This window comes from Bacillus rossius, chromosome 2 (assembly GCF_032445375.1).
Source record: "Bacillus rossius redtenbacheri isolate Brsri chromosome 2, Brsri_v3, whole genome shotgun sequence".
Lineage (NCBI taxonomy): Eukaryota > Metazoa > Arthropoda > Insecta > Phasmatodea > Bacillidae > Bacillus > Bacillus rossius.
This window is the reverse complement of record NC_086331.1, coordinates 7,721,425-7,747,037: the sequence shown is the minus strand read 5'-3', so window position 1 is coordinate 7,747,037 and position 25,613 is coordinate 7,721,425. Positions and strand designations below refer to the sequence as shown.

Below are 25,613 nucleotides of genomic sequence, written 5' to 3'. Positions count from 1 at the left end.
ATGTTTGCACAGTGTCCATCGTTACTGAGTGACAGAACGTCAATGGACGTCTCGTAAAATGTGTTGTTAGTTGTGTTTGGGTGATCAACTAGAATGTGGTAAGGAAATATTGTTTGTTTATATCTAGAAACTAATTTATAGTGTATGGAATGGATTCAGTGACTTGGAAGACACCGAAAAAGGGGAAAAAAATATGGTGGTTGTGTTAATTTTTTTATTGCCTTAAATTCGCCACCTACAAAGGCATTATTTGATCATATCAAAATCCAAAATAAATTTGTAAAATACTGTTATAAAACTGAATATGATTCGGGGTAAATAAGTATAACTTCAAATATAAGCTTAACTATTTTGATGAGTACTGATAAAGATATTAAAAATAAAAATCAATATTGTTCTGCTCTTATTATTGAAGTAATTGCCTAGTAAGGCATAATAAATCATGCAAAGTTTTATTTTCATTTAAACTTTAGTATTCAAATTACCACATATTATAAAGTCAAATATTAGAATGCCATCATGCATAGTGAAAACAGTTTACTATTGGTCTGAAGTTGTCTTTAGATATCAATATCAACAGGTTTGCTCAAAAAATATTTCTTGCAATCTTAGTATTTTTGTTAAATTTTCTAATTTTGTTATGTAATTCAGTTTTCAACATTTCATGGGATGCAAATTAATAACTTCAATCATCTGAGAAACAAATATATTGATACTATATTATTATAAAAATATTATTTTTCTGGTGAAATAATCGACAGTAATTAATTATTTTTACAATAGCAGGAAGAAATTCAGTAAAATGGTTTTAAAGACCAATTTTATGGTTTTTTAGGCCACATAACATTTCTTTCATGTTTATTCACCAGTAATGATGTCGTTGATTTGTCATTGTCAGCATGTGTAATTAGTTTTATACAAGTCACATTCAACAATAAAGAAGATTAAAGAAAAAATATCTAAAATATAATTTTTCTTGTTATAAATGTGTTTTACTTTTATGTACTTATATCACAGAAAAAATATTGATTGTTGACTTTAGGGACTTAAATAAGTTAAATGCTGAAATTCAGCTGCTTAGAACTTGAGCTAGTTCACAACCAGGAAATTATTTGACATTTATACTCATTTCTGTGAAAAACATATCTGAAAATATTTACTCAGTTCTTTTCATTAATCAATATTTTCACATCTCCTTTCATTTAATTTAATTTTTTTACATGTAGTGCATTTTTTACAATCATCGTAGTGAAACTAGGTTTATTGATTAGTAGGGAACAAAGTGAAACTACCAGTAAATATGCAAACTTCTAGCCAACACGCTACTTTCTTTTGAAATTCATAATAAAACATTTATATGATAAATATTACACTGGTGCTAATACAATGCTAGCTATTTGCATGTGCAAGTATAAGAATTACAAAATTGTATAACATATAACAATATTACATTGAATTGAATTTTTCTTCTTGTTTTGTAAACCCTTTACTATACATCTAATTAACTTACCTAATTTTAAATAATACTTATTCTAAAGAACAAATTATGAACGCAATATATTATTTGTGTTCTTTTACAAGTAATAATTGTTTTACTTGCTGAATGCTCTAATGATACAGCAATAGCTGAAATGGCAGTTGTCCTGTTTCAAATTGCACAAAATAATGGTTATTGAAATTCAACCTATGAGCACTTGCGCTGAACTTATTTGTATGCACTCGGACTTTAGTACATGAATAGTTTCCTTTCACTGTGTTACTTGATATTTTTATTCTTTAAAAAATTATCAATCAGAAATCTATCCTTAATATTATTAGAACTGTTTTAGGTATCATTAGGCATTTAATTTGAGTTTTTTTTCCTTCAAGGATTGAATATATTGTACTTATATTAATGTTTTGAAATGTTATTGTAAAGATTAAGTTTTTTTTTTTAATTGTGCCTGTTTGAGTTTTGTTTGACGAGTCTTTGCCAGTTCCATCTTCCAAGCCTTTTTAGACACTTTGGTGGGCTTCTTGTTGTTGTACACTACATATGTTGGCTCACTTTTCAGTTTTTCAGTTTTCTTTGTTCGTTCATATTTTTCTTGAAGTTTCTGTCGTTTTTCTAGTTTTGCTTTTTGTATATTTTGGTCATAATTTTGGTGACTTGCTATGGGAGCCTTCTGTTGGTTCATGGGCTTCAACGATAAGTCCTGAGCATTTTGTTCAATGTTGTGTCTTGTGTTCGTTGGAACTGATTTGCTGGTAAATGGCATCAGATTAGCATTGTTTTTCAGTGTATGCGATTTGTGAGCTTTTTCATTAGTTGTTGGATCAATTAATTGGTTTTCGGTATCAAGTACTGCAGTATCATGGGCTGGTGCAGTTGGTTCTGAATTGGTTAGAATAGTAAGTTTATTTTCTCTTGGCAGTGTAGCATTTTCAATCGTATTGGTTGAGTGAATATGAGTTGCATCATGTTTGCCCTTATTCAGTGTCAGAAGTGTTGCTAAGCTAGAAGAATTGTTTTTAATATTTTGAGTATATTCACTCTTCAAGCTTTTCTCATATTGTTCGTGTTTTTTCTTAAGATATTCCTTCCTGTGGAACCTGGTGTGTTTTTCGTTACCGCAGTGCAGCTGCTTGCGCAAGGCGGTGAACACGCTCATGTTGTTGTACTTGGCGGGGGTGGCGCACCTGGGAGCCACGGTCCGGTCGTACACGTACCGCTGGCTCAGCTGCAAGCACATGCTGCCCTTGTCGTACTGGAGCTGGCAGAACTCGCCGGCGCGCTGCTTCCTGCCGTTCACGACGCTCGGCTTCCAGTCGCGCATGGCACACGTGCACTCCCACGGGTTGCCCGTCAGCCGGACCACCTTGGTGGGCAGGTTGCCGAACATGTTGAGGGGCAACTCCTTCAGCAGGTTGTTTTCCAGGTACAACTCTCGCAGGGAGAACTGCTGGTCGAACACGCCCGGAGGGAGTGACGTGATGCGGTTGTGCGACAGGTCGAGGTACAGCAAGCCGTACAGTCCGTAAAATGCGTCCATCGATACGGATTCGATGCCGCATGCTCTCATATCCAAGTTTTCCAGTTTGGGCATCTCTAAAAAGGCATCGAAGGACACACTTTTGACTGAACCCTGGATTATAAGGTGTTTCAGTTCAGGCATGCCTCTGAGCAAGTCCCGCTCAAGAACAGGGATGTTCACATTTATTAAATTGAGTTTTAGAAGGGAGTCCAAACCAAGAAATGAATCTGTTTGAATACCAAATTGGGAATTTATACTCCCCAAGTATAAGGATTTTGTTGCATTCATTATTTCGAATGTGCTCGCGAATACTTCTTGAATAGGGTTGCCTCGAAAGTCTGCTTTTTGCAGCTTGGGAAAGGGGGGTAGGGATAATTCAGAGAGGTGTGAGAAGTTGTTGTACGATAGGTCTAGGTTTTCTAAATCGAGCAAACCAGCGAGACCAGTGCTGTGCAAACTGAGTAACTTATTGTGTGCTAGAGATAGTGTCTTGAGATTGGTGGTACCATAAAAAGTGAAGTCTGGGATGAAAAGGAGGTTGTTTTTCTCTAGTGACAGATATTCTAATTTAGACAGCCCTGTAAACATTTCCCAGTTGACTTCCTTCAAGCCGCACCCATGGACTCTTAAAAATAGAAGGTTGCTCAGAGTCGAAAATATTGACATTCCAGCCCGTTCTTGTTCTTCCTTGTATACTTTGTAGGGCACGATTTCGTCGTTGGTGTTTGTCACAACTGGCTGCAAAATAACAAGTTGTGTTGGAATGTGATTTGGATGTTGGTTGTTTGGCATCACCACTTCATCTTTCATCCAAGTTGTAAATGGAACGTTGTTTGAAAAAAATTTGTTGCTCTCTGCGATTTGTATAACGGGTGCCGGCCTGTTTCCGATGTTTGGGTTGCCCAGTATTTTGACGTGCTGCAGGTTGAGGTATTGCAAGGAAGTAAGGGACTGAAGGGTGTCGCTACGCACTATGATCTTTCCTTCGTTCCCTGGGTTGGTGGTTGCTGCTGTTGGTGGCATGGTGGTGTTTGGAGTGTCCTGGTGCAAGCCTTGGATGTCGAGGGCTATGAGTTGTAGCCACTGCATGTGTGTGGCTTCCAAGTATATGTCGCCCGAGCCACGGCTCTGAAGGATTGTCAGCACCTGAATCCAAGAACATAACAGATGTTTACATGTTTGTACTAGAGTGTCTTAGGATTAACGATCAAAATAACGCTAAGAGGCCAAATTGTATGGTGATTTGCAATAAAATCAAAATAACACTGAACTGAAATGTTTTATACTTAAAAAACATTCTCCTTTAACATCAAAATTAGTTTACTTTTGTTATTATACTGTGTAGATTTTACCAAAAATCTGGCTCAAGTTGACTAAAAAAAATTGTTTTGTTTGACTTTGAAACTGTTATTAATTCATTTTTACATTGCTGATGCTGTTTCGTACTGTTACAACACAAATGCTTTCAGAATATCATTTATTTTTCTCAGAAACAAATACACCCCATAAATTCATACTAAAAATAGAGATGGGCCTAGACTCAAACTCAAGCCGAGTCGAGCGATTAGCTTAAACTCGGCGTGAAAGTCGAGTTCTTTATGCTCGACAGAACGAAACTCGACAGTTTTCTTTATAACTCGTTACATATTTGACATGTGCAACAAACATAAAGTCACCATTATTTTGTAAAATTTTATATTTGTGCAGTTTTCTTTAAGTACGGTTAATATTACATAATTACACAGTCCAATAAACGTGAAACTTTTATTTAGCTTTTTACATTTCAGAACACTTGAAAAAAATTCAATATTGGAATGGCCTGCTGTATGTCAGAAATGTGTAACATAGCAGACAAACAATTACAAGAAAACATTTTAATGATTCAAATTTATATATATATTTTTAAAACAGCAGCAATAGATAGTATCACTGTTTGCCACAAACACGAAAATGTTACACCATGTATCTTCACATCATTGACTTTCTAGTAAAATGGCAGACGCCTATCCTCTTTCAGTGGGCAGATGTAAATATTTTTTTCAACAACAAAAATTATTACATATTTCACACATAGTTAAAGTCATTTTTAAAATAAATTTTTGACCTTATGTTTGAAAATGCTTATGTATCACCGTTTCTTAAAATGGGACATTCATTTCTAGCCAGAAAATTGCAGAAAAATTTTTCTGTTTGTTTATATATTTCTTTTTGGTGAGGTTGTATTTTATGATTTTTGCACACCCATATAACGAAGTTAAAAAAATACTTGAGAAGATAGCAGTTTTTATCTTTGGAGAAAAATATTAGAAAATTCCAAAAAATGTATATTTGAGTACAGATGTTGCTAGATTATGCTGCTAATGGCAATTTTTTTCTAAAATTGACTGTTTTTTTTAATCAACTTTATAGGAGGGCTATGAAGTTTAAAATAAAATAAATTATGTCTTTGTAATTGTGTTTTGTCTCTGTGTCGTGCCCACCAGTGAAGTCTATTATGACTGTCGGTGGACATGTTACAATTGTTAAATAAATTAAATAAAAATAATCCCGAACAAAAAACCATTATAATTTCAAAGTTATTATTTTTTGTACTTCATGGCATGTTTTAGAGTAATTCTCTAAGAGGGTGCTTTGATACTTCAATTGGTTTATCAGTAGCTAACAGTTCTAACAAGTGGTTAGGTTAGGTATGTGAAAAATAGTGTGAAAGTATTAAGAACAATAAGTTAGGTTGGGATAACTGCATTTAGAATACTGTGACACTTGAATTTATAAGGTATGGATTTTAGCCTCACCTATTACTGTTTTATTTAATTTTAATATTGCCAACTATTCTTACCATTTGTAATGTAGCAAATCTAGTCTAACCACTCTTTATAAGGTGAACAATTGCTAAAATACTTCATTTATCACAATGCTTGCTTATAAAAATGTTAGGAATTTTTGGAAAAAAAAATTGATTTTTTTTTTTTCTAGAAAAGATGCTCTCCTTCAGAATTAGGTACTATCTAGGGAAATCATTTAAAAAGAGAAAAAATTGCTTTCATTGATAACAATATTTTCTCATATTTAATCCACTTAACCATACTATTTTCCTTGACTTCAAAGGACTTCACATCTACTGAGTTTCCCAGAATCCATTGGGAATAAAATACTCAATTTGAAAAGTAATCATAAATTGGTAAGATATATATTTATATTTTACTTATTTACTTGTCAACTACTCACTCATTGAAGGCATATATGAACTTTAATGCTATTGGTAAATTAACATAAACACCAGGAACATAACATTATTTCCAAAAATTTCTGCAATTACTCGAGCTTAGCTAGATTTTTTTAAGAACTCGACTCTACTAAAAATTAATCAGAGTGGACTCAACCCAAACATTTGCATACTAATCAACTTTACTATAAAATTATAGCTTTTTTCTGATTTAAAATGTGGTAAGAAAAATTTAATTGCTTTATGTCAAATAGCAAATTTTTATAAAAACCAAGCAGTATTTATATAATTAAAATGACAAAATTTTAACTTTATTAACTCGTGATTGAAATGTTTACATTAAGTTAATACATCCTCTTAGTTTATGACAAGAGTTTAAATAAAATATAACCCCATATAGAACTGTTTTTTAAAAATAAAATAAAGATAATAATGGGGTTTTCCCTGTTCCATGTGATTATTTTATATTTACATTAAACTTGTAGAGTTTTTACATATATGTATACATACGTACTTATGTATGTACAGGATGTTAGGACTGCGGGATGCTAATGCATATGGTTAACTCTAAACGTCTGTGTTCTACTTGTCGCCTGCTTCCCGAAAAGGTTTTGAACGTAATGACACTGCAATTGCACTGCACTGCACTGCACTGCACTGCACTGCACTGCACTGCACTGCACTGCACTGCACTTCTTTCTTCTCATTTCTGTCTAGGTTCAGCAGCTTACAGTATCTTTTCCTCTTCTTCCATTTTCACTTTAACTGTCTGACCATTTTCTTTCCTCCCACTTCGTACTTTGCTGTATAATAGTTTCTTACTTCCTTCTATATCCTTTTCTAGCATCTCTGTATATTTTTGTCTCTATTTCTTTCTCTCCTCTTCTACCACTTTCTTTACTACTCTCTTCCTTTCAATATTTTCCTTTTCTATGCTGGAACACCTGCTTTTAAACCATCTTCTGAAGGTTTTGTTCTTCTCCTTCACTGCTTCTCTCGCTCTCTCATTCCACCATGTTTTTTTCCTTCCATTTCCTTTTATTGCTCATTCTTCCACATGCCTCTTTTCTTAAATTCCTCCCACTCCTTCTCGACACCTTGCATCTCATCTCTGGGAAGGTCATCCTTTACCTTCCTCATATATTTCTGTCTCTCCTCTTCATTCTTCATTTTCCACACCTTTATTCTCTTCTCTTGTTGGGTTATTTCCTTTCTTAATGTCCAGCCCTTTAGAGTCTGCTACTAACAACCTGTGGTCCCCACTAAGGGCCACACTTGGTATCACTTTTATATTTCTAGTTGCTTTTTCACATCTTGTCCCAGCAGGAAGTAGTCTATGACCGATTGATGTTCACCATCCCAGCTGTATCTCGTTATTTTGGTTGTGTCTCATTTCCCTGTACCAGCTGTTCTCAGCCTTTTTTCCGTTTGTTGCACATAGTTCCAGCAACTTCATACCTTCATTGTTTCTTTCTCCCCGCCCTTCACTTCCTAACACTTCCTAAAAAACTTCTCTATCTTTGCCAGCTTGTGCGTTAAGGTCTCCCTTTACCGTATTTACCTGCAGAAGGGTTGCCTCTTCATATGGTTCACCCCTTCATATGGTTCACGGCCTTAATTTTGGGCAAAAAATCTAACATTTTCACCGTAAGGGTCGCAGCACCACATATCTGTCTTCACTAAAGTTCCGTGGATACAAGTAAAGTGTTTCTTTTATCAGCTATTGGCACATAAGAAATGCGACACTGGCGTTGACCCTCGACCCTTCTTTGTCTGTTTACTACGGGAGGGTGTGAGGTGGCCCACTTCCCACCCACTCCCCATTTACGACCCATCCAATTTCTACACTTCCTAACAAGACAAAGGAGAGACTGCTATTTTTTATATCCTCATTTCCTTTTCCTCCATTGTATTTCATTTTTTTACCCATCTCTTTGCCATAAGAGGTGGCGAGCTACTCTTTGTCAGTTCCGTCTATTTTAAACTAGCACGCAGTTTACTGTTTACCGCCAGGCTGGAGGGATATAAAAGGCGCTCTTATGAACACCAGAGATGGTGGCAGTTTTGTCACAGTATGTTCAATTGACAGCGTGGGAAATCTCGCACAAAAACAATAATGATGGGGCACAGTTGCGTCATGAACACCTGTCAAGATGGACACAATAGTGTGGGTGCCATTGCACTGGACGTTTACAACGAAGAGAGGGAAGGAGAACCGTCAACACGCACACACACTCTTGCTCTCTCTCTCTCTCTGGCTGGTTTATATTTATATCTTCCCCTCCTCTTCTTGTCTTTGCAGCGCAACAGATGCGCTACTTGCCGGCACCTCTACGTCGGGCAGCAGACATGGCACAAGTGCAATAACTGCGCTGTTCACGGAACTTTACGTCACTGCTGAGATATTTTAATTAAACAATTTATACCTACTCTCGGAGTTATATTCATTAAAAACCAACATAGGTTAGTTATTTATGCACATGTTCAAATAAACAGTACAATATTATTTTTTTAAACCCAAAATGTGCATATGGGTCTCAGTACATTTTTTAAAACTAAAAATCGGCATAAAGTATGCGACCCATACGAGGGTAAATACGGAACACACTGCCATTCTCTGCCCTATCGTTTCTCCCGTTCTTCCTCAAACTTTGCCTCCTCCTTGGCAACGCAACCCTCTTGTGGTGCATACATCTGTAGCACTTCGAGTTTCTGTCCTTTATCAAACAATATCATTTTTATAATCCTATCACTGATACCTTCTACCTCCACCTGCCATCTTCCTTCACTACCAGGCCTACTCCATTTCTCCTTCCTTCATCATTTCCCATCCAGTACAGCTATAGCCATTCCTTAGCTCCATCTGCCCACTGCCTCTCCTCTTCGTTTCGCTCGTCTCGGTCACGACATCCACAATTTCCTCAATCCTCTCTGCAAGTTTTCCAATATTCAATGTCCTTAAATGTAGCTCGGGTCGTTTTCCAGTTTTGTCCATCCGGCATCTCACTTTATTTTCTCAAGTAGGTTTTGAAACTTGGTCGCCGGCTTACTGAGCCTGTCACGTCCTACACCTGGCTGCCAGGTAAGTCTGTGGTCCAAGCAGTGTAGCAGTCGTTCAAGATGCCTCGTCCATGCCTGCTGCTACCTGAACGTGAGCCTTGCTTATGTCATTCAGTAATGGCGGGAGGCTGCTATCCCTCCCACCGTGCTGAGTTTCCAGTAGCATTTTCTCCATTGGGAGCTCCACACCCTCCTACAAGATCTCCTCCGCCCGAGGTCGTTGGACCGTGTAGGGAGTCGGGGCATTTGCCGCTGGCTGTACGGTCTACTCCTTTCCCGGCCAAAATATAAAGTTAAAATTTTCATTTGCCAAAGAAAACAAAAGGAATAATTGTAACAAATAAATTCAGGTGAAATGTTTATTATGAAACTTTAAATTAGCACTGTATGCCAGAAAAAAAAAAACACACTGATTAATTACACTCCAGATTTCATTAATAATTTTTATGGTTGTAAAGTGTACATATTTTTCAGAACAATATATACAAGGCGAAACTCAACTTAATGTAAATACCTTTATAATCATACTTACACTTATTATTTTTTTAATTAAGACATTTTTGTGCCCAAAAATGTTTTGTGCATTACCAAGTAGAAGAAAACTTTTTTATCACTCTGCTTTACACAATTGGAAGTAATTTTTGATTTTGATCACTTGAGAATGTAAGTGAATTTATAAATACAGGGAATTGAAAAGGTGTCTTCAAAACTAGGAAAAAACAGGGAAATTGTCAATACTAAGTACAAAACAGTATCAGTAATTTTTCATACTATGCATTATTTAATGCCTTAAAACTGAATGTATTTTAATCATGAAGTCATTTGCAGTTTGTAATCCATACCCAATTTTTACTTACATTTATTCAGTGTAAAGGGTACAAAAAACTGAGTATTTGAAGCAGAATCTAATATATATAGGCTTTAGCTTGATCACATTTTCAAATGAATTATTTCAAAGATAAACTATAGAAATGATTTGTTTTCATTACCATACTGGCAGTGTTGGTTATGTAGTGTTGATCAAAATGACAACAGTGCAAAGTGCAGGAAAATATTTTTTGTCAATTTTGTATGATGTATATGTATGTCCAATTGTGTTTTGATAGTAATTTGTATTGTAGTACATCTGTTATTTTGCTTAGTAGACCAACGAGGCAAGGAAGAAATGTAAGATGGGACAGATATAACATAAAAACTCGGGGAAATTAGCTGAAGTTAGTCTGTGGGAACCCTATAATGGTACAGGGAAAAGAATCCACTTTATGCATTATAATGCAATCATGTCATATAGTGCAAGGCCAATTTTTACTTCTTTTTGACATGATAACGTCTTATAAATCGATGAACGCCGGCTGCACACACGAAAAAGCATGATTCATTGTCACGTTCCACCTGAGCCGAGTGTGCAAGAACCGGCCAACCACCGTGCAAGAAAATCTTCTATAATATCAAACAGGTTAAGGCGGGCTTTTTAAAAGCAGAAATTTAAAAATTTTGATTTATTTGTCCAATTTCATCATTTCAAATTAACAATTTATTGACATTGATTTGGTTTCAGTTTATTTCTATAACTAATTGTTTGTGGTTATATTTGAAAATTAAAAAGTATGAAATTTTTCATCAATGTTTTCTTATGACGTTATCACGTAAAATTATCGTCCGTAAACCGACTTTACAGATAACCCCCTTTTTTTAAAACTACTATTACCATGTAGATATTTTTTATAGATATGTAAAATTTCTTCATTATTCCTTTGTTTCAGCCTAGTATAATTTTCTTTTTAGTAGTTGGATTACCTGGACATCCTCTGGTAGCGAAGCAAACATTGTCTGTACATCGCTGTCTTTTTGAATAATGCACATTGCCATCTTGAGCTGTTCATCCAAACCATCATGGTTCTCGGTTTCTTCATCTGCATACACAACCTGAAATAATTCAGCACCTCTACCAGCTAACCAACACTGTTATCGTGCAACGGAGAATACATCAGGCCGGCAGAGACGTGGACTGCAGTGCTAAATAACTTTGCGACATGCAACTTGAAAATCACCAGAAAACTCTGTACACCTATCCCTCACATAGCACGACTAATTCGTTTCTTAAAATGCTCGTGTTATTCGAAATCGTGTATTTTGAAGCATTAGTTTCCATAAATAGCAAGGCTAATTTATTTTATGTGTTCCAAAATTGTGTAGGAAAATATACTTTACGTAATGTAAATGTGTTGAATAACACTCAACTATAAATATGTCACAACATTTATCTTTATATGCCTCCCATCGCTCTTTGTATAAAAAATATGACACTATGTAACTGGAGATACGTGGTTATGTACTTTATTGTCAGTGAGCTGGCTTACTTGCCCACCTGGCGTGACCTTCAACTCACGTCGCGTACCTTTCCAAACCATCCTTTACTGACAGTGAAACCGATATTACTGTCCAGATAATTACATTTTAATTTTTCAAAAATTAAGTGCTTATTCGCGTATCACCACCTGGTTAACACCAATCCCGTCAGGCCAATGATAATTTTTTTCATTGCAACATTCATTTAACAACTTTTTCTACGTGAATCATCTGTTCATTTCTGTTCCGGTATCTAATGTCAAATAGGTTCCCGCTAGTACAACCAACAGCATCAGACTTATATAAACTTTTGGTAAGAGTCCTTATTTCGTACAATTGTGCGCACAGTAGACTTTCTTAAAACTAAAGTGCGACCAACATAAGCGTGGCCTTCATGACAATATGCGCGCCGCAATACTTCTAGTTTTGTCTCAAATACTTGAACAGGATGCATTATGACTGATCAAGCACATACAGTTACCGGTAGCTGAATGGTCAGACATTGCTTTTGTTTGAGTGAATTCCCTGCCACTGACTAGACTTACAGGGTGTCTACCGACCGGGAAAAACGGGAAAAACGGGAATTGTACAGGAATTATACTGCCCGGGAAAAATACGGGGATTGTGCGGGAATTTATCCCGATGTCCGGGAACTTTTGACTTTTCCCCGCCCGTCAACAACATTTATATATTAATATTAAAAAGCGAAGATTTTACTGCAACACAATCGTGAATCGTGTGATTATTGCTTCTCTACAATATACTGGTGCTTTATTGCAGTGCTGAATGCAGACGATGGGATCAACCTACACAAGTTGCCGCGTAATCGTGATAACCACTTGCGTAAGGCGCGTGGACTCGCCCAGTTTTTTTTTTTGTTACTGTGGTCGTTCGTTAATGGTCGTTCCCGCTCATGCTTAAATTTTAATCCAGTTTATTTTTGCGTGTTGTATAGTGTGGTTATTGTTAAAGTTTGTCCGGTTGGTAAGTAATAATAATAAAATGCATCTTTGTGTGTGTGCAGAAGTTATTTGTGATAAATCTTTTTATTAAAAAATTGTTTTAGTTTCGTGAACATCGGAAGAAAGTAGACAACATACCTGCAAATATATCGTATTTGCCGGCGTATAATGCAAGAATTTTATGCTGATTTCAGTGGTCACGAATCAAAAATCATATTATATGCTGTGTCGTATTATTTTTGTATACAAGCGACCATTATCACGTGTGTATACAAATTAAGCGCGTATGACAAAGTTAATTGCGCCGGCCGGCGACAGCTGCAAGCTAGTCTTGCTCTGTGTGAGTATACATCCACCCCTCGATGTAACGCTGCTCGATTAGCGCCAATTAATTAGGGCTCTTTTTGAAGTAGCGTTCTTTTTCGTCCACAAAATTTTTTAATTTACACGCGCGCATAATGGCAACGGCACTCTTGTATCTCATTCATGCCAGGTTGCGCTAGTTGAAGTGGACAGCACATTACGTTTCCAGAAAAAAAAACTTTTTGACGTGACGTCTAATAAATCGATGAACGCCGGCTGCACGCACGAAAAAGTGTCCCGTTACGCACATTGTTCCGTTACGCTGTGTCCCGTTTCGCTCATTGTACGCTTGCGCCGCATCTATCTCTCTTCCACTCGACTGTTTATAAAGTGAAGTGAAAAGTTATTATTCCTTTATTATTAAAATAAAAATTATTCAATTTTATTCATAAAAGTATGCAATCATTTCATCAATGTTTTGTTATGACGTCACGTTAAACTATCGTCCGTAAACCGACTTTACCGACAACCAATTTTTAAACAGGATAAATTTGGAGTATGGTACAGTATACATACGGTACATATTTCAAAGGCGGTAAAACCAATTATTTTGTTTAACATGCTCTCTTTTATGTTAAAAATGTATTTGATTAGCGCTGTTTTGATTAGTGCTCCATTTTTCTTTGGATGAATTACCGTGTTACTTCGAGGGGCGGGTGTACTGTACTCTGTTGGACAGGAACTTGATTGGCAAAATTTGCATTTGGCAAGTGGCATATCGCGCGCAATGTCATGCGAGTCACATGCATCTTTCTAAAACAGCGCTGCTGCCACGATTGTTTTGGGTGCGTGTGGTTTATTTATTTATTTATTTATTTTCATCCATTTGACCATACAGACATTTGTACAAATGGTATAGGACACGTCAACAAATATAAGTTAATACACAAACAGTATAAGTTAAATATACCAAAAATACAGACATGGGAAACAAAAATAACAACAACAAAACTAGTACAGGTAGCTATATATACAGCCTCTAAAGATAAAAGTCCAAAATTTGACAGTTGCCATGTGGCAAAGTTTGGCTGCAGTGCAAAGTAACCTAGAATGAGCTAAATTTTATCAACATAAAGTTAGGCCTAACTTTTCTGTGACAAATTTTCTTGAAATCCAAGTTTTTCGTAAAAATATTTTTTGTGAACATTTTTTTGTACAATTTTTTTTAACATTGCTATTATTCTAATTAGTGATAGTGTAAGCTGTAAATGTACATGAACTTTTTTATTAGTGTACAGGAATGTACGGGAATTGTACAGGAATTCTGTGACCAAACATGGGTAGACACCCTGACTTAGTTCACGGCCCGGTTTGTTGCCAAGCGACAACAGTACGGCATTGCGGCATACGCGCGGACGTAAAACATTTGGTCCTTTACACTCTATAGCCGCACTTTAACTTGCCATAGCTGATGTTTGTACAACAGCTGATAGCGTAGGCAGACCTGCACGCGCATCTCTTCCTCCCTCGTATAGCTAACTGTATGCCGCGGCACATCTGTTGTTTACAGACTTTGTGGCGTCGTGCTCGACTTTTTTTTTTGCCTGCCGAGATTTCGTGCTAACTGAAATTTACAGACGTGCTATTCAAGACTGGGCAGTAAAATTCACATCGCGCTAAATGAATCCGCGCAATCTGAAGACGTGCTAAGTGAGGGATAGGTGTAGCTGGACCAGGACAAGTTGTAGTGCAACAAGAGCTCTCAGCTCTGTGCCGGAGTACAGAACTACGTTACAGATAGTGCTCGGAGCTGCCCTGGATGGAAGCTGGTTGGTGGATGGAGTCAGCCAGGGTGTCATGTCCAGCCAAGGGAAAAACTTGGCCGTGGTACTGAGGCTGGGAGATGAGAGATCTTTAGGAGGCCAGGCCTCTCTCTCTTCATGCCCTCAGCTTACCCGCTGTCATGGGTGTTTTGTGTTTTTTCCCATCCCACATTTTCATGAAGAAATTAAAAAAAAAAAAATATATAGGGACTAAGAAACAAATGGTAGGCATTTACCAGCAGTGGAAACTCTGAAAATTACTTGTTGTGAGAGACCACAACACAAGTATTCGAGCAGAAATTTTAATCATTGCCCGACTCTTTTTAAATAGCAGGTAACATGTAGCATAGATCTGGTGATTTTATTTGCTACAGAACAAAAAAAAATCCAATTCTTATACAGCTTGTTTGCGAATTGCAGGGTATAAATTTAATGGATGGCAGGGAACATCGAAACGAGCAATTTAAGAAACGTATGTCCGGAAACAAAACTCGACAAAGTTACAGGTGCAAACGGTAGCGATCAGATTTGAATTTGGCGGGCTTCAGGGGACTTTTCCGCTGGCCGAGAGGACGTTGGTAGCAGCACAGTGGAGTTCAAAAAACTCTACGCAGGAAGCAGGTGACTTTCAGTCAGCCACACGCACCAGCAACCAACAGTAGGCACAGTGGATGGTTGGTTGTGATAGGTTTACATGTTTGGCTTTGGGCAATCAGCGCAGTGTTGGCGGTTAGTGGATACGGGGCTGTGATTACAGATTTGACACAGCAGTAGCACTCGGACTTTACTTTTTGCAGAGGTGGATGAGTTGCTAATGGTGGACAGGCAGGCATGCTTTCAGAACAGACGTGTACCAAATAGGAAGACCTTCGCACTGCTTCACCAGCGACTGCCGGTGAAACCGGGAGTTTCGTTCTACGAAGGGTGATACACGCCAGACTGTGAATGGCTAACTTTAGAATACTGAGCCTGGCTATGTCTCCGGATCCCCGCGGAGAATTTGGACATCACTGTGCTGCAATCATGCGTCCTCTCAGCCAGTGGAGTAGTTCTTGAAGCCCGCCCAATTCTAATTTGCATGCTAATACTGTCCACATTTGTAACTTTGCTGGGTTTCGTTTCTGGACGTATGTTCCTTGACAAAAATTTCTTATTTTGGCATTCGCTGCCACTCGTTAAATTAATGCCTCGCAATTCACGAACATCTGTATAATGGATCAACTATATAAATTGTCATAGATAAGAGATAAAGCGAAATGCAATAACTCAACATGGCAGAGTTGCTACCGGTAAGGAAAACAAAGAAAAGTCAAGGATATTAAAATGTTCAGGGAATACGGAAAAGTCAGAGAAATCACAAAATATTTCTGAATTTTTTTTTTTGTGACTGTAAAATTTTACAGAATATCCCACTTTGGCCAATGTTTACGCACCTCAAAAAATGCTGAAATGTTAAATATCACAAAATTGGGTTGATTAAAATTTTCGTAAAGTCCTGGGCTTTTTACTGTAAACACTGAGTTTAACAAAGAGGAAAAACTTACTTCCGCATGTTCACATTGTTTTGGCCGGCATATGTTTTAAAATTAAAATGATACATTTAAATGGAAATACAACCTTTCTTCTTTCCAGAAAGGAATACCAAGTGTGATTTTTTGTGTCTGGAAGGTCAGGAAAACTTGTCAATTCATATCTGGAAAACCGGGAAAAGTCAGGGAATTCTGGAACTCCAAGCTTGTAACAACCGTGCTATATTATTATCAGTATAGAAGAAGCAATAAGAGAGAGTAGTGTTGTGTCAAAAGCACTGTGATGTCACAGGCAAACAAAGGAAATACTACGGTCTTCATAAACACTCCACGCTATGAAGCCAAGATAAATGAACTATTTGCTGATCCAGCATTGCAGTCCACAAAAATCTGCTTGGACAAATAGAAGTAGTCACTGATAATGTGGTCATCATGTTGGATACAGAGAAAGGCATTTAGGAACATCTCATGGGCAAAGTTTTTCCACGTTAATGTTCCACGTTCTACAACTTGTGAGCAAATATCTAACACTGAATAGCACATTGAATAGATCCTTATCGTGTACTACAGAAATAATTTTGTCCTATCAATAGAAACCCTTTATTCGTAAGTTACATGACTTTACATAGAACCAGGTTGCACAAATTAAAAATGTTTCTTAATTTGTCTTTATATCTGGGATTTGCTATTCAGAAAGTGATATTTTTTTTTACGGTTACTCAATGATGTGTCAGTTCATAAGATAGTATGTTAGGCATGTGTTTGTTAGTCTCAGTTTCATTTAATTACTTCTGTCATAAGTGTGATGGTTTAGAGATTTTGGTAAATGGATAGGTTTTGAAGGCATTTGCCATGCAACACTGTTTATATTTCTAACACTACACGATACTTAAGGGTAAAGAATCCAGTTTGTGATGTATATTCATACCTCTTGTTATTATCTGTTCTATACGGTGCTAGTAGATTTGATAATACCATATATATATATATTCTCTAAACACTGGCATAGCCCAGATTGTTAATAAGAAATTTTTTTTAGATTTATTTGTGCATGATGCAGCCCTGTTTTTACTTCATTTTCAAATTCCAATTTTTAATATAATTTATTTTTATATTATCACTGAATATACTAAACCTCTTATGTCAAACCAACCTTTGCAAGGACATTTTTCATTTGGTTTTAGTAATAATAGTAGTTAGTGCAGTACATTTATATTCATCTGGTGCAGGAAATTTTTGCTGATGTTTTTATGTTGGGTTTGAAAACTCACCAAATATTAATATTAGTAATGGGTCAAATACCAATTTTATTTAATCTGAATCTCAAATTGGGATCCTAGAGAGTACCTCGAATGCACCCCTTGAATCTGAATCTAGGTGTCAAGGATCAAAAATAAAATTATGTACTATAAATTAAAAATATAAACTATTTTGTTGAAATGCTCTACCCTTTAAATATTGGTTTTACAAACTAAGTCTCTAGAATCAATGCATATTGTAATTTAATTTATATAATTACATGTTAAAAGTACAATATTTTGGGGTATGGTAACAGGATAGGTATGAAGAAAAAACTGACCTAGTAAATTCAGAGGATAACAGTGTTGAATTTTTTAATTTAGTCTATTTCCTCTAATATTTTTCTTTCAATATTTTTCCTCAAATATTGAATCCTTTAAATGCTAAGGATTTGATGGTATTTGAGGATTTAATTGTCCGATCTCTAATTAACATGCATCAGGAACAATAATAAGAAAAATTTAAGTTTCCTTTTTACTTGGGGAAATTAAATTTAAACTTTGTCCTAAGTAATTGGTATAAAATAATTGCATGAAAATTCCATGCCAACAGTTCAGAAATTATTATACATAAGGTGAACCTCAACCATGAAAAAGAATAATGATTTAAGCATTAAAAAAAAATAACATAAACAATATAATGCATCCTACCGTAGCTAGCGTGAACACAAATGAGATGACCGAAGCCGTACCAGAGGAACAGCTCTAGGAATCCTGGCCAAGTGGGTCTTAGATGAACGTGCTCCTAATGCGTCACGCTCACGTGTGACTCACATTTACGAGCACCGAGTGGAGCCCACTCGCAGGTTCCACATTAAGCCTGTTGCGTGGCCGCATGGCGCTAACCTCATGCCTGTACGTTCCTGGTGAGCTGGAGATGAGTGAGTCGTGATGAGGCGGGGTGGCACAGCATGAGCACCACAGTGTTCGTCGCATTTCACACTGGAGTGCCCATCTGCTGGGATTTAAACCCACATCGGCTATCTAGGACGCTCGTGCAGTAAACTCCCCATTATCCACGCATGCTACGAAAAAATACAGCACATAAGTAAATCTGTATTTTATTACAAGCGAGCAAATTTGAACTTTACTGATGAGTGTATTGTGTGCAGAATACAGTAAAACGCCACAGACCTTCTCGGAACTCACGCAGTGTCTAATGAAGTCTCTGAGTACGTACAGTACTGTATCCTTGTGACGAAGCAAGTACCGAGCACTTTTATGTTTACTTTACTGAAATGTATTGTATGTTCATTATTCAGTAAAATACTAAAATTTTAGCATCATTTAAAAATTTTTACTGTTAATTGTAACTTTTACTGAACATAAATTTTTAGATTTTTAAGTTGAAGTTAATGTTTCTTGTTTTGCTTCCCATTTTTGGCTCTTTTGCTGATTATCCGCGATTTTCACTATCCGCGGTGGCCCTGCCACTTAATTGTGCGGATAATCGGGAGTGTACTGTAATTGCCAGACCAAGCGGTGACTTGAAAGTTCCCCTCTTGGAACTGTGCCGTAACTTTGGTAAGTATTACTTGAACGGGCTGGTCTGTTCACCTCGTTGATGTTGCTGGGAGGCGGTGCCGGCTGGGTTGCGATCTGTGTAGTTCCTTCGCGGAGCCATCTCTTCATGGGCAGATCTGCGTAGGTGGTGGTGTGGCATATGCAGCCCGGCGGACATACTTCTCCCCACTGGTCGTCACTTAGGACCTGAGGACACACACCCCGTCAAGTAGCTCACTCTCGCAGTTCCTCTGTCGACCTGCATTTAGGTTTGTGCTCTGACAGCACTGGCACAAGCATGAGTTCACTTAAACCACCTTACTTCACTGGAGCATTGGACATCTCTAAACATCGGTAAACCTAATTGTGCTCTTTTTTGTACTACGGTTTCACTCTGCTTGCTGTATTGTAAATGGTCTTGGTGTAGATGCTTTCTCGTGTTTGTTACTGTTTGCGTTACCAAGCAATTAAAAACAATTTTATTTGGTTCGATTCTCATGTAGAAAGGTTGTAGTGAATAGCTGTTAACTGAACATGTTTACATGAACTAGATTGCACAAAGTAGTCGAGTCCTTTTTTAAGCCATGTTGCTGTGTAATTTTGTATTACATAACATATCGTATTCACACACACCTTCTATTGGAAACTTGAATTTGTCAATAAAATGATAAATAATAGGATTCACAAAGAGTTTGACAATTGGCTTTGAATTTTAATTTTGAAGAAAAAGCAAGTTTATAATTATTAATGAGAATTGATGGCATAATTTTATCACATATTGAGGTTTTTAGAAAGATGTTTATAGTGTGATGATTGGATTGCTGTGTACTATATTTTTAATCAGAGCAGATCCTCTGTTAGGTGGATCTAAGGGCTAGGCCTAAGGGTTTTACTTATACTGGCTAAAATTACTTTTCGGAAAAATATAATGAGTAAAACTATAGTTTCTGAACTATTTAACATAGCATAATTTCTGCCCCCTTCTGCTAATACAATTTGAAATGAGTGTTATGTTACTATGTCCTCTTCATGTTTCATAATTAATTTATTCTCATGTTTCTTCTATTATACATAGTCATATTTGTAATTTAATCTTTTTTAGTATTATTATTTTCTCTCTTTTGCATGGTCAGTTAAAATTAATGTCTATTAATTATGTTTTTTTCAATTTTAAAGCATCCTTTTTTTAGTGAAACTTAAACATTCTAGAAGTTTTAAAACAAAAGGAAGATACGGGCGCGACACTCCGTCGCTAGTAAGTTAATTTTTATGCCTCAAATTAGTGGGAAAACCCAGTGCGTAGGCGCATGACTGCGCAGCAATGGACTAGAACTGTTGCTGGGTGCTACCTCGCCAGCCAATCAGAATGAACCTTGAGGTGGTGTGATGGGTCTTTCTGGACTTTCTGAGAACAATGTTTTTCCAGTATTATTCCCTATATGGTCATATTTCTGGTTCGGTTGTGCGATTGGTCAGTTGACACAGGGTTGCTTTCTCCTTTGTTTTCACCTTTGTAAGGAATTACAACTTTGTTGGTCTGCTAGTTGTCGCTCGATTGTTGCTCGATTGTCACTACATTTGGTCGCGTTGTTCGCAGCTCACGGAAAAAAATGAGCTGAGATTTTAAGAATAGAGAATTTCACGCCTGCTGGTTGGAGCCAGGCCGAATCTGAACTTTTTTATATGTTTTTGTACTTTAAACTAGAAATTACGACCCAAGGCGTGGGCATTGGCCCATGGTGACCGTCACCCTCCCAGGATATTTTCCACGGGTTATATTTACCTTTGTTACAAGTAAAACAAATAGACTTAATATTTTTTATTTATAATCGAGCAATGAGTTACAGTGAAAATGTTTAGAAAATCATCTGGACATGTAAGTTGCGATCAGCGTTTTGTTTCAAGAAATTAATCAAACGAAAGACAAATGTGCAAAAATATCTTTTATTTAAAAATTTTAGTCGAAAAACTACTCTATTGAAAGCAGAATTCATCCTAAATGTTGGCAACAAGACAAAAACAAATCTTCAAAACCATTGTATGTAAACTACTGTTTAAAATGTGTTGTTACTATTCTGGGTTGCCTAGCTGTGCCAACCTGGAATGTAACAATACGTGCCGCCTGGATCCACCACTAGTTCCTCTTCAGTTAGCTAGTTTTGTGGGCCAGGGTATTGCTAATGCTCAATGATAATTCCATTAAAAAATATAGTTTTTATATTTTTATTTTACTGTCTTATTTTTTGTGGCTTTAAAACAAAGTATTTATTAATTTTCTTGAACAATAAAACAGAGCATCTGTGTGATTGTTGTCATTGTACAGCCAGTTAAGGGAGTTAGTGGGGGTCACTTCCGTAGCTGGTCACTCGGACTCTTATTGGTGATTGCAGTTTCTCTAGCCCTCCTCTTTAACCGAGCTTGAGACCAGCTATTTAGCTGTCATCTATAGCTTTTTACCATACACAATTGGTTATGTCCATTTTTCTTCACTGAGATAATTTCTAAATAGGTTTTTTTAATATGTAGAAAGTATAATATGAAGCATTTCTCAGTTCCTTATGGCTAAACTCTAGAAATAAATTGTGATGTTTAAAAGCAACAAAAAACTTGCCTTGTGAAACATTTTTGAAAAAGACTCCATCCAGAAGGTATTTCAATTTTTGTGTTTTTCCATTTTTTCACTACCCTACTATATAAACATGCTAGCAATTCATTAATTATATACTTCCGCTATATCAAATCTGATTACACAATTTGAAAGAGTTTTAGTTATACTATCGGAAAATCTTGTTTTCCATCTTTAGAGTTACTTACAAGGTTCGCCAACATCAGTTCAAACATTTGTAAATTTTAATAATTGAAATTGTGTCCAACTTTGTAAGTTTATTCGTTTAAAAAAAAAAAACTTTAACTTGTCAAATTACACGAAAATCTCTGTGTCTAATGTACTTTACATCCGTAAAGCCAGATTTAAAAAAAAGATTTTTGGAGTGTTAGAATATTATGATTGAATGTTAGAAATTGTGGTTGAAATTGAAAATTTTTAGGAAGGGAATCGAATGAATTAGTTGGTTAGTAAGAATTCTTTTTTTACGCAGCCAAAGCAGAGAGGTTAAGCCATAACTGGGGAAAAAAAGAAATTATTTTAAAATTAAGTTTTTTTTATTTATTTTTTATTTAGAGTAACTGCATTCATAAAGGAGGTAGGCAATTTGAATATTCCTTAAAAACAGAAATAATTTTTTTTTGTAATTTTTTTAAAAAGAATTATTGATTTAAAAAAAAATTTTAAGAATCTTGTTTTAATGTCAGACTTTCGGATTTGGCTTTAGTGAAACAAAAAATTTGGGTTTTATGTACTTATTTTTGTGTTAAATCTTTTTTTTTTTCCATTCACAAGATGTATTGATTTTAAAAAGTTTAAGAAGAACCATTTAAATCTCTAAGCAAACATTTCCAATTTAGTTTTTTGTGAAATAAACAAAGTTCTTGTTAATGTAAAGATGAGTGGTTATTCATTCTCTTCATTCACAAAAAAAAATTAAATTTGAACATTTTCTAACATTCAGTCATAATTTTATAACCCTAAAAAGACATTATTTTCACATATGGATGGACCAATGAAAAATCCTTTTGACAAAGAAATGTCTGTGTAATTTGACAGGTTGTAGGTTTGTATGTACTAAGTTTTTTATTATTGGCAAACTTTTTAAGTGGCACTAAAGATTAAAAACCAGTTATTTGGACAGTAAATTTCATGTGCTCTTTCAAATAGTGTAACCAGATTTGTTGTGGCCTAATTACATCTGAAATAATTAGGATTTTTATATAGTAAGGTAGAAAAAAGTTGGGAAAAAAATGTGAAATACCTCCTGAACAAAAGATTTTTCATAAAGGTTTTACATGGCATTTTTTCTTGCTTTTAAGCATTACAATTGATTCCTATGGTATGGTCATAAGGAACTGAGACACGCTATATATATATATATTTAACTTAACATGAATTTAATTTTATTTATAGATTCCAATAAAAAAAATTTACTAGTGTATATTAGCGAAAGCTTCAGAATTGAACTGGGGGAACTTTTGAAGTGAAATCACGTAATCATTTGATTGTGATTTTAATATATATTTTCTTGAATGGTTTGTTGTCTGAAATTTGCAAACTAGTGCAGAATGATAATCCATTACCTTATGTGGCTTTTTGAAACTAACTTTTTGGTTAGGGTCTAATTTTTCTGTGTTTATAAAGTTGAGTTACACTGAGATGGTTTTGGATAATCATTTTAAAAACTGGTAATCTCTTGAACATCTTAATCTTATTAAATTTTAATTTTTAGGGTTGGTTACACCAACAGAAATTAATGGACATTTCAAGTTACTATTATTGTGATAAAAACTTACACTTTGATTTTTATCTCCGTAAAGTTGTACATGTTTCATAATGACATCCTTAACTGGATGTTATTTAAATGCTTTCTACAAACCATTAATATATATATATATATATATATATATATATATATATATATATATATATATATATATATATATATATATATATATATATATATATATATATATATATATATATAGTAATGTAACAGCAAAGCTACAATAAATTCATTGATATTACTTTTTTCATTGAAAAATGAAATTGTACATATTCTCAGTAACTTGGGTGTGTTATTTCATTATCCCCATAAAAATTCAGTATCTGACAAAATCAAAGGTTTAAATTAAAATGAATGAAGTTTAAATTAATACATACATGTGCAGCGAGTTATTGCACGTTTCATAATGATACATATCTGTTAAGTAGTACAGTACTAATTGATATAAATTTTTACTATTAGTTAATATTTTTTGACACTCTCACTAGTTAATGTCTATTAATTCAATGAAAGTACTTATTTAAATATTAGTGTGTGTTAATTTGTATCTAGTTATTTCAATAATTTAAAAAAATATATGCAAGATAAGATTTTATGTTTTATTTATTACTGTAGACACTTATTGTAAAGAACTTATTTTTAATTACCAGTATTTTCATTCAACCTGGGTAAAATGTGATAAACCTCTTCCTTCCTTTGTACTGAGCAGTATGAAGTGGTTCAATTCATTAATGAAGGTGTTGTGCAAATCACGTAGATCAGTGATGGAGGACAGGTTCATAATTTGAAGGCCAGACAAGTATGAATAAATATTAAATGTTTTTACAAAAAATTTTAACATATTACTTTTCTGTAGAGTAACCAGTGAATAAATTGTGTAGCATGGGAATAATATATGATTTTGTGTAAAAAGCGTATATTTACAAGAAATAAGAATCTTTAAATCTAAGAAGAATTTCCGTGAAATAATATAAAAATACAAGTAATATTTCTCAACATGTCTGTGAGAATATCATGGCTTTATAACAGTGTGTGGTGACAGCATTTTTTTACATATGCTAACAAAAATGGCCAATACATGACAGCTAACCTGATATTTCTTTATTGTCATATTCTTTAGACTGGCCATGTTTTAGACAATGTCTTGGGAAGGATCCAGCCTGTGTGTCTCCAGTTTGCGAAGTAGAGCATTGTAAAATAACTTTTTTTTTTTGCTTACATCTGACTTATTTATATTTACTTTTTATTTTATTTTGCGGTCATGGTAAGTTTCGATGACAGCGATTTTATTTTAGACGGACATATTTATCAGATTTTGTACACACTTCTTAGTAAATGTTTAATTTATATATAATCAATTTAAAATAATTGGTGGTTCATTACATCAGTAAATGTTACATAATTCTGGTAGTAAAAAATATGTAGAATTTTTTTTAAAAATCATATTGCATAATTTTAGATTTATTTGAGAGTGTATTTTATGTTTAGAGATTATCATTAAAATTGTAACAAAAAAAATATATTTAAATGGCTTTTGTTGAGTGCACTGTAGTTAAAATTTGTAGGCATAATTTTGTAAAACACGCACAAAAGTTACATGCATACACACATTCACATGCAAACCTCCAGACATTAAAATGCAAGGTGATCTTGTAATTTATTGTTTTTATTGAGAAAAATAGCTTAAAATGTAAAATTTTTGCAAATAAATTTTCCAACTTCTCATAATGATAAAATTGTGAAAAAAATTAGGTTTTTTAAAAATTTATTTTTGTTTCATTTTTTACTATCAGTTTTCGCCAATTTTTGATAGGTCTTAATATATAGTTTGTTTATCTTCTTGTACAGTTTATAAATTGGTACAAAACAGAATTGAGTTTTGTAACATTCACGGATCTTAGGTAAGCAGTAGTAAGACTTATGTTAAGTTTGTAAGTCAGACTGTTAAGGCTCTGTGTATAGTTTCCTGAACAGAGAATGTGAGCAAGTCTGTGCTGTCGAGGTAGATGTGGATGCTGGCGTGAAGCTACTCACCAGAGTTGCGGTGTGCAGGAACAGCCAGAGCAGCCCGTGGCGTGCTAGCCACCACATCTTCACATGTGCGACTGTCCCTCCCACTCGGCGAGTGGCACTTCTTACGAGTGCTCCCGAA

The 25,613-nt window shown here is 35.2% G+C and overlaps 2 protein-coding genes across 2 annotated transcripts in view; one reads left to right on the top strand and one right to left on the bottom strand.

The window, feature by feature from the left end:
• The window catches only part of LOC134529070 (congested-like trachea protein), an 80,253-nt gene that overhangs the window by 35,528 nt on the left and 19,112 nt on the right, over positions 1-25,613 (top strand). The gene's annotated exons all lie outside the window — the stretch shown is intronic.
• Positions 1,184-25,613, bottom strand: LOC134529069 (uncharacterized). Its single transcript, XM_063362776.1, has 4 exons — positions 25,496-25,613; positions 19,122-19,274; positions 11,098-11,226; positions 1,184-4,160 (listed from the first exon to the last, which is right to left on the bottom strand). The coding sequence occupies exons 1-4, from the start codon at positions 25,550-25,552 to the stop codon at positions 1,920-1,922; spliced, it is 2,580 nt and encodes an 859-aa protein (XP_063218846.1). The 5' UTR covers positions 25,553-25,613; the 3' UTR covers positions 1,184-1,919.

Coding starts and splice junctions, on each gene's coding strand:
- LOC134529069 (XM_063362776.1), bottom strand. CDS start 25,552: ATGTGGTGGCTAGCACGCCACGGGCTGCTCTGGCTGTTCCTGCACACC. Junction 19,275..25,495: donor TCCTGCACACCGCAACTCTG/GTGAGTAGCTTC, acceptor GTGTGTCCTCAG/GTCCTAAGTGACGACCAGTG. Junction 11,227..19,121: donor CTCCCAGCAACATCAACGAG/GTGAACAGACCA, acceptor GAATTATTTCAG/GTTGTGTATGCAGATGAAGA.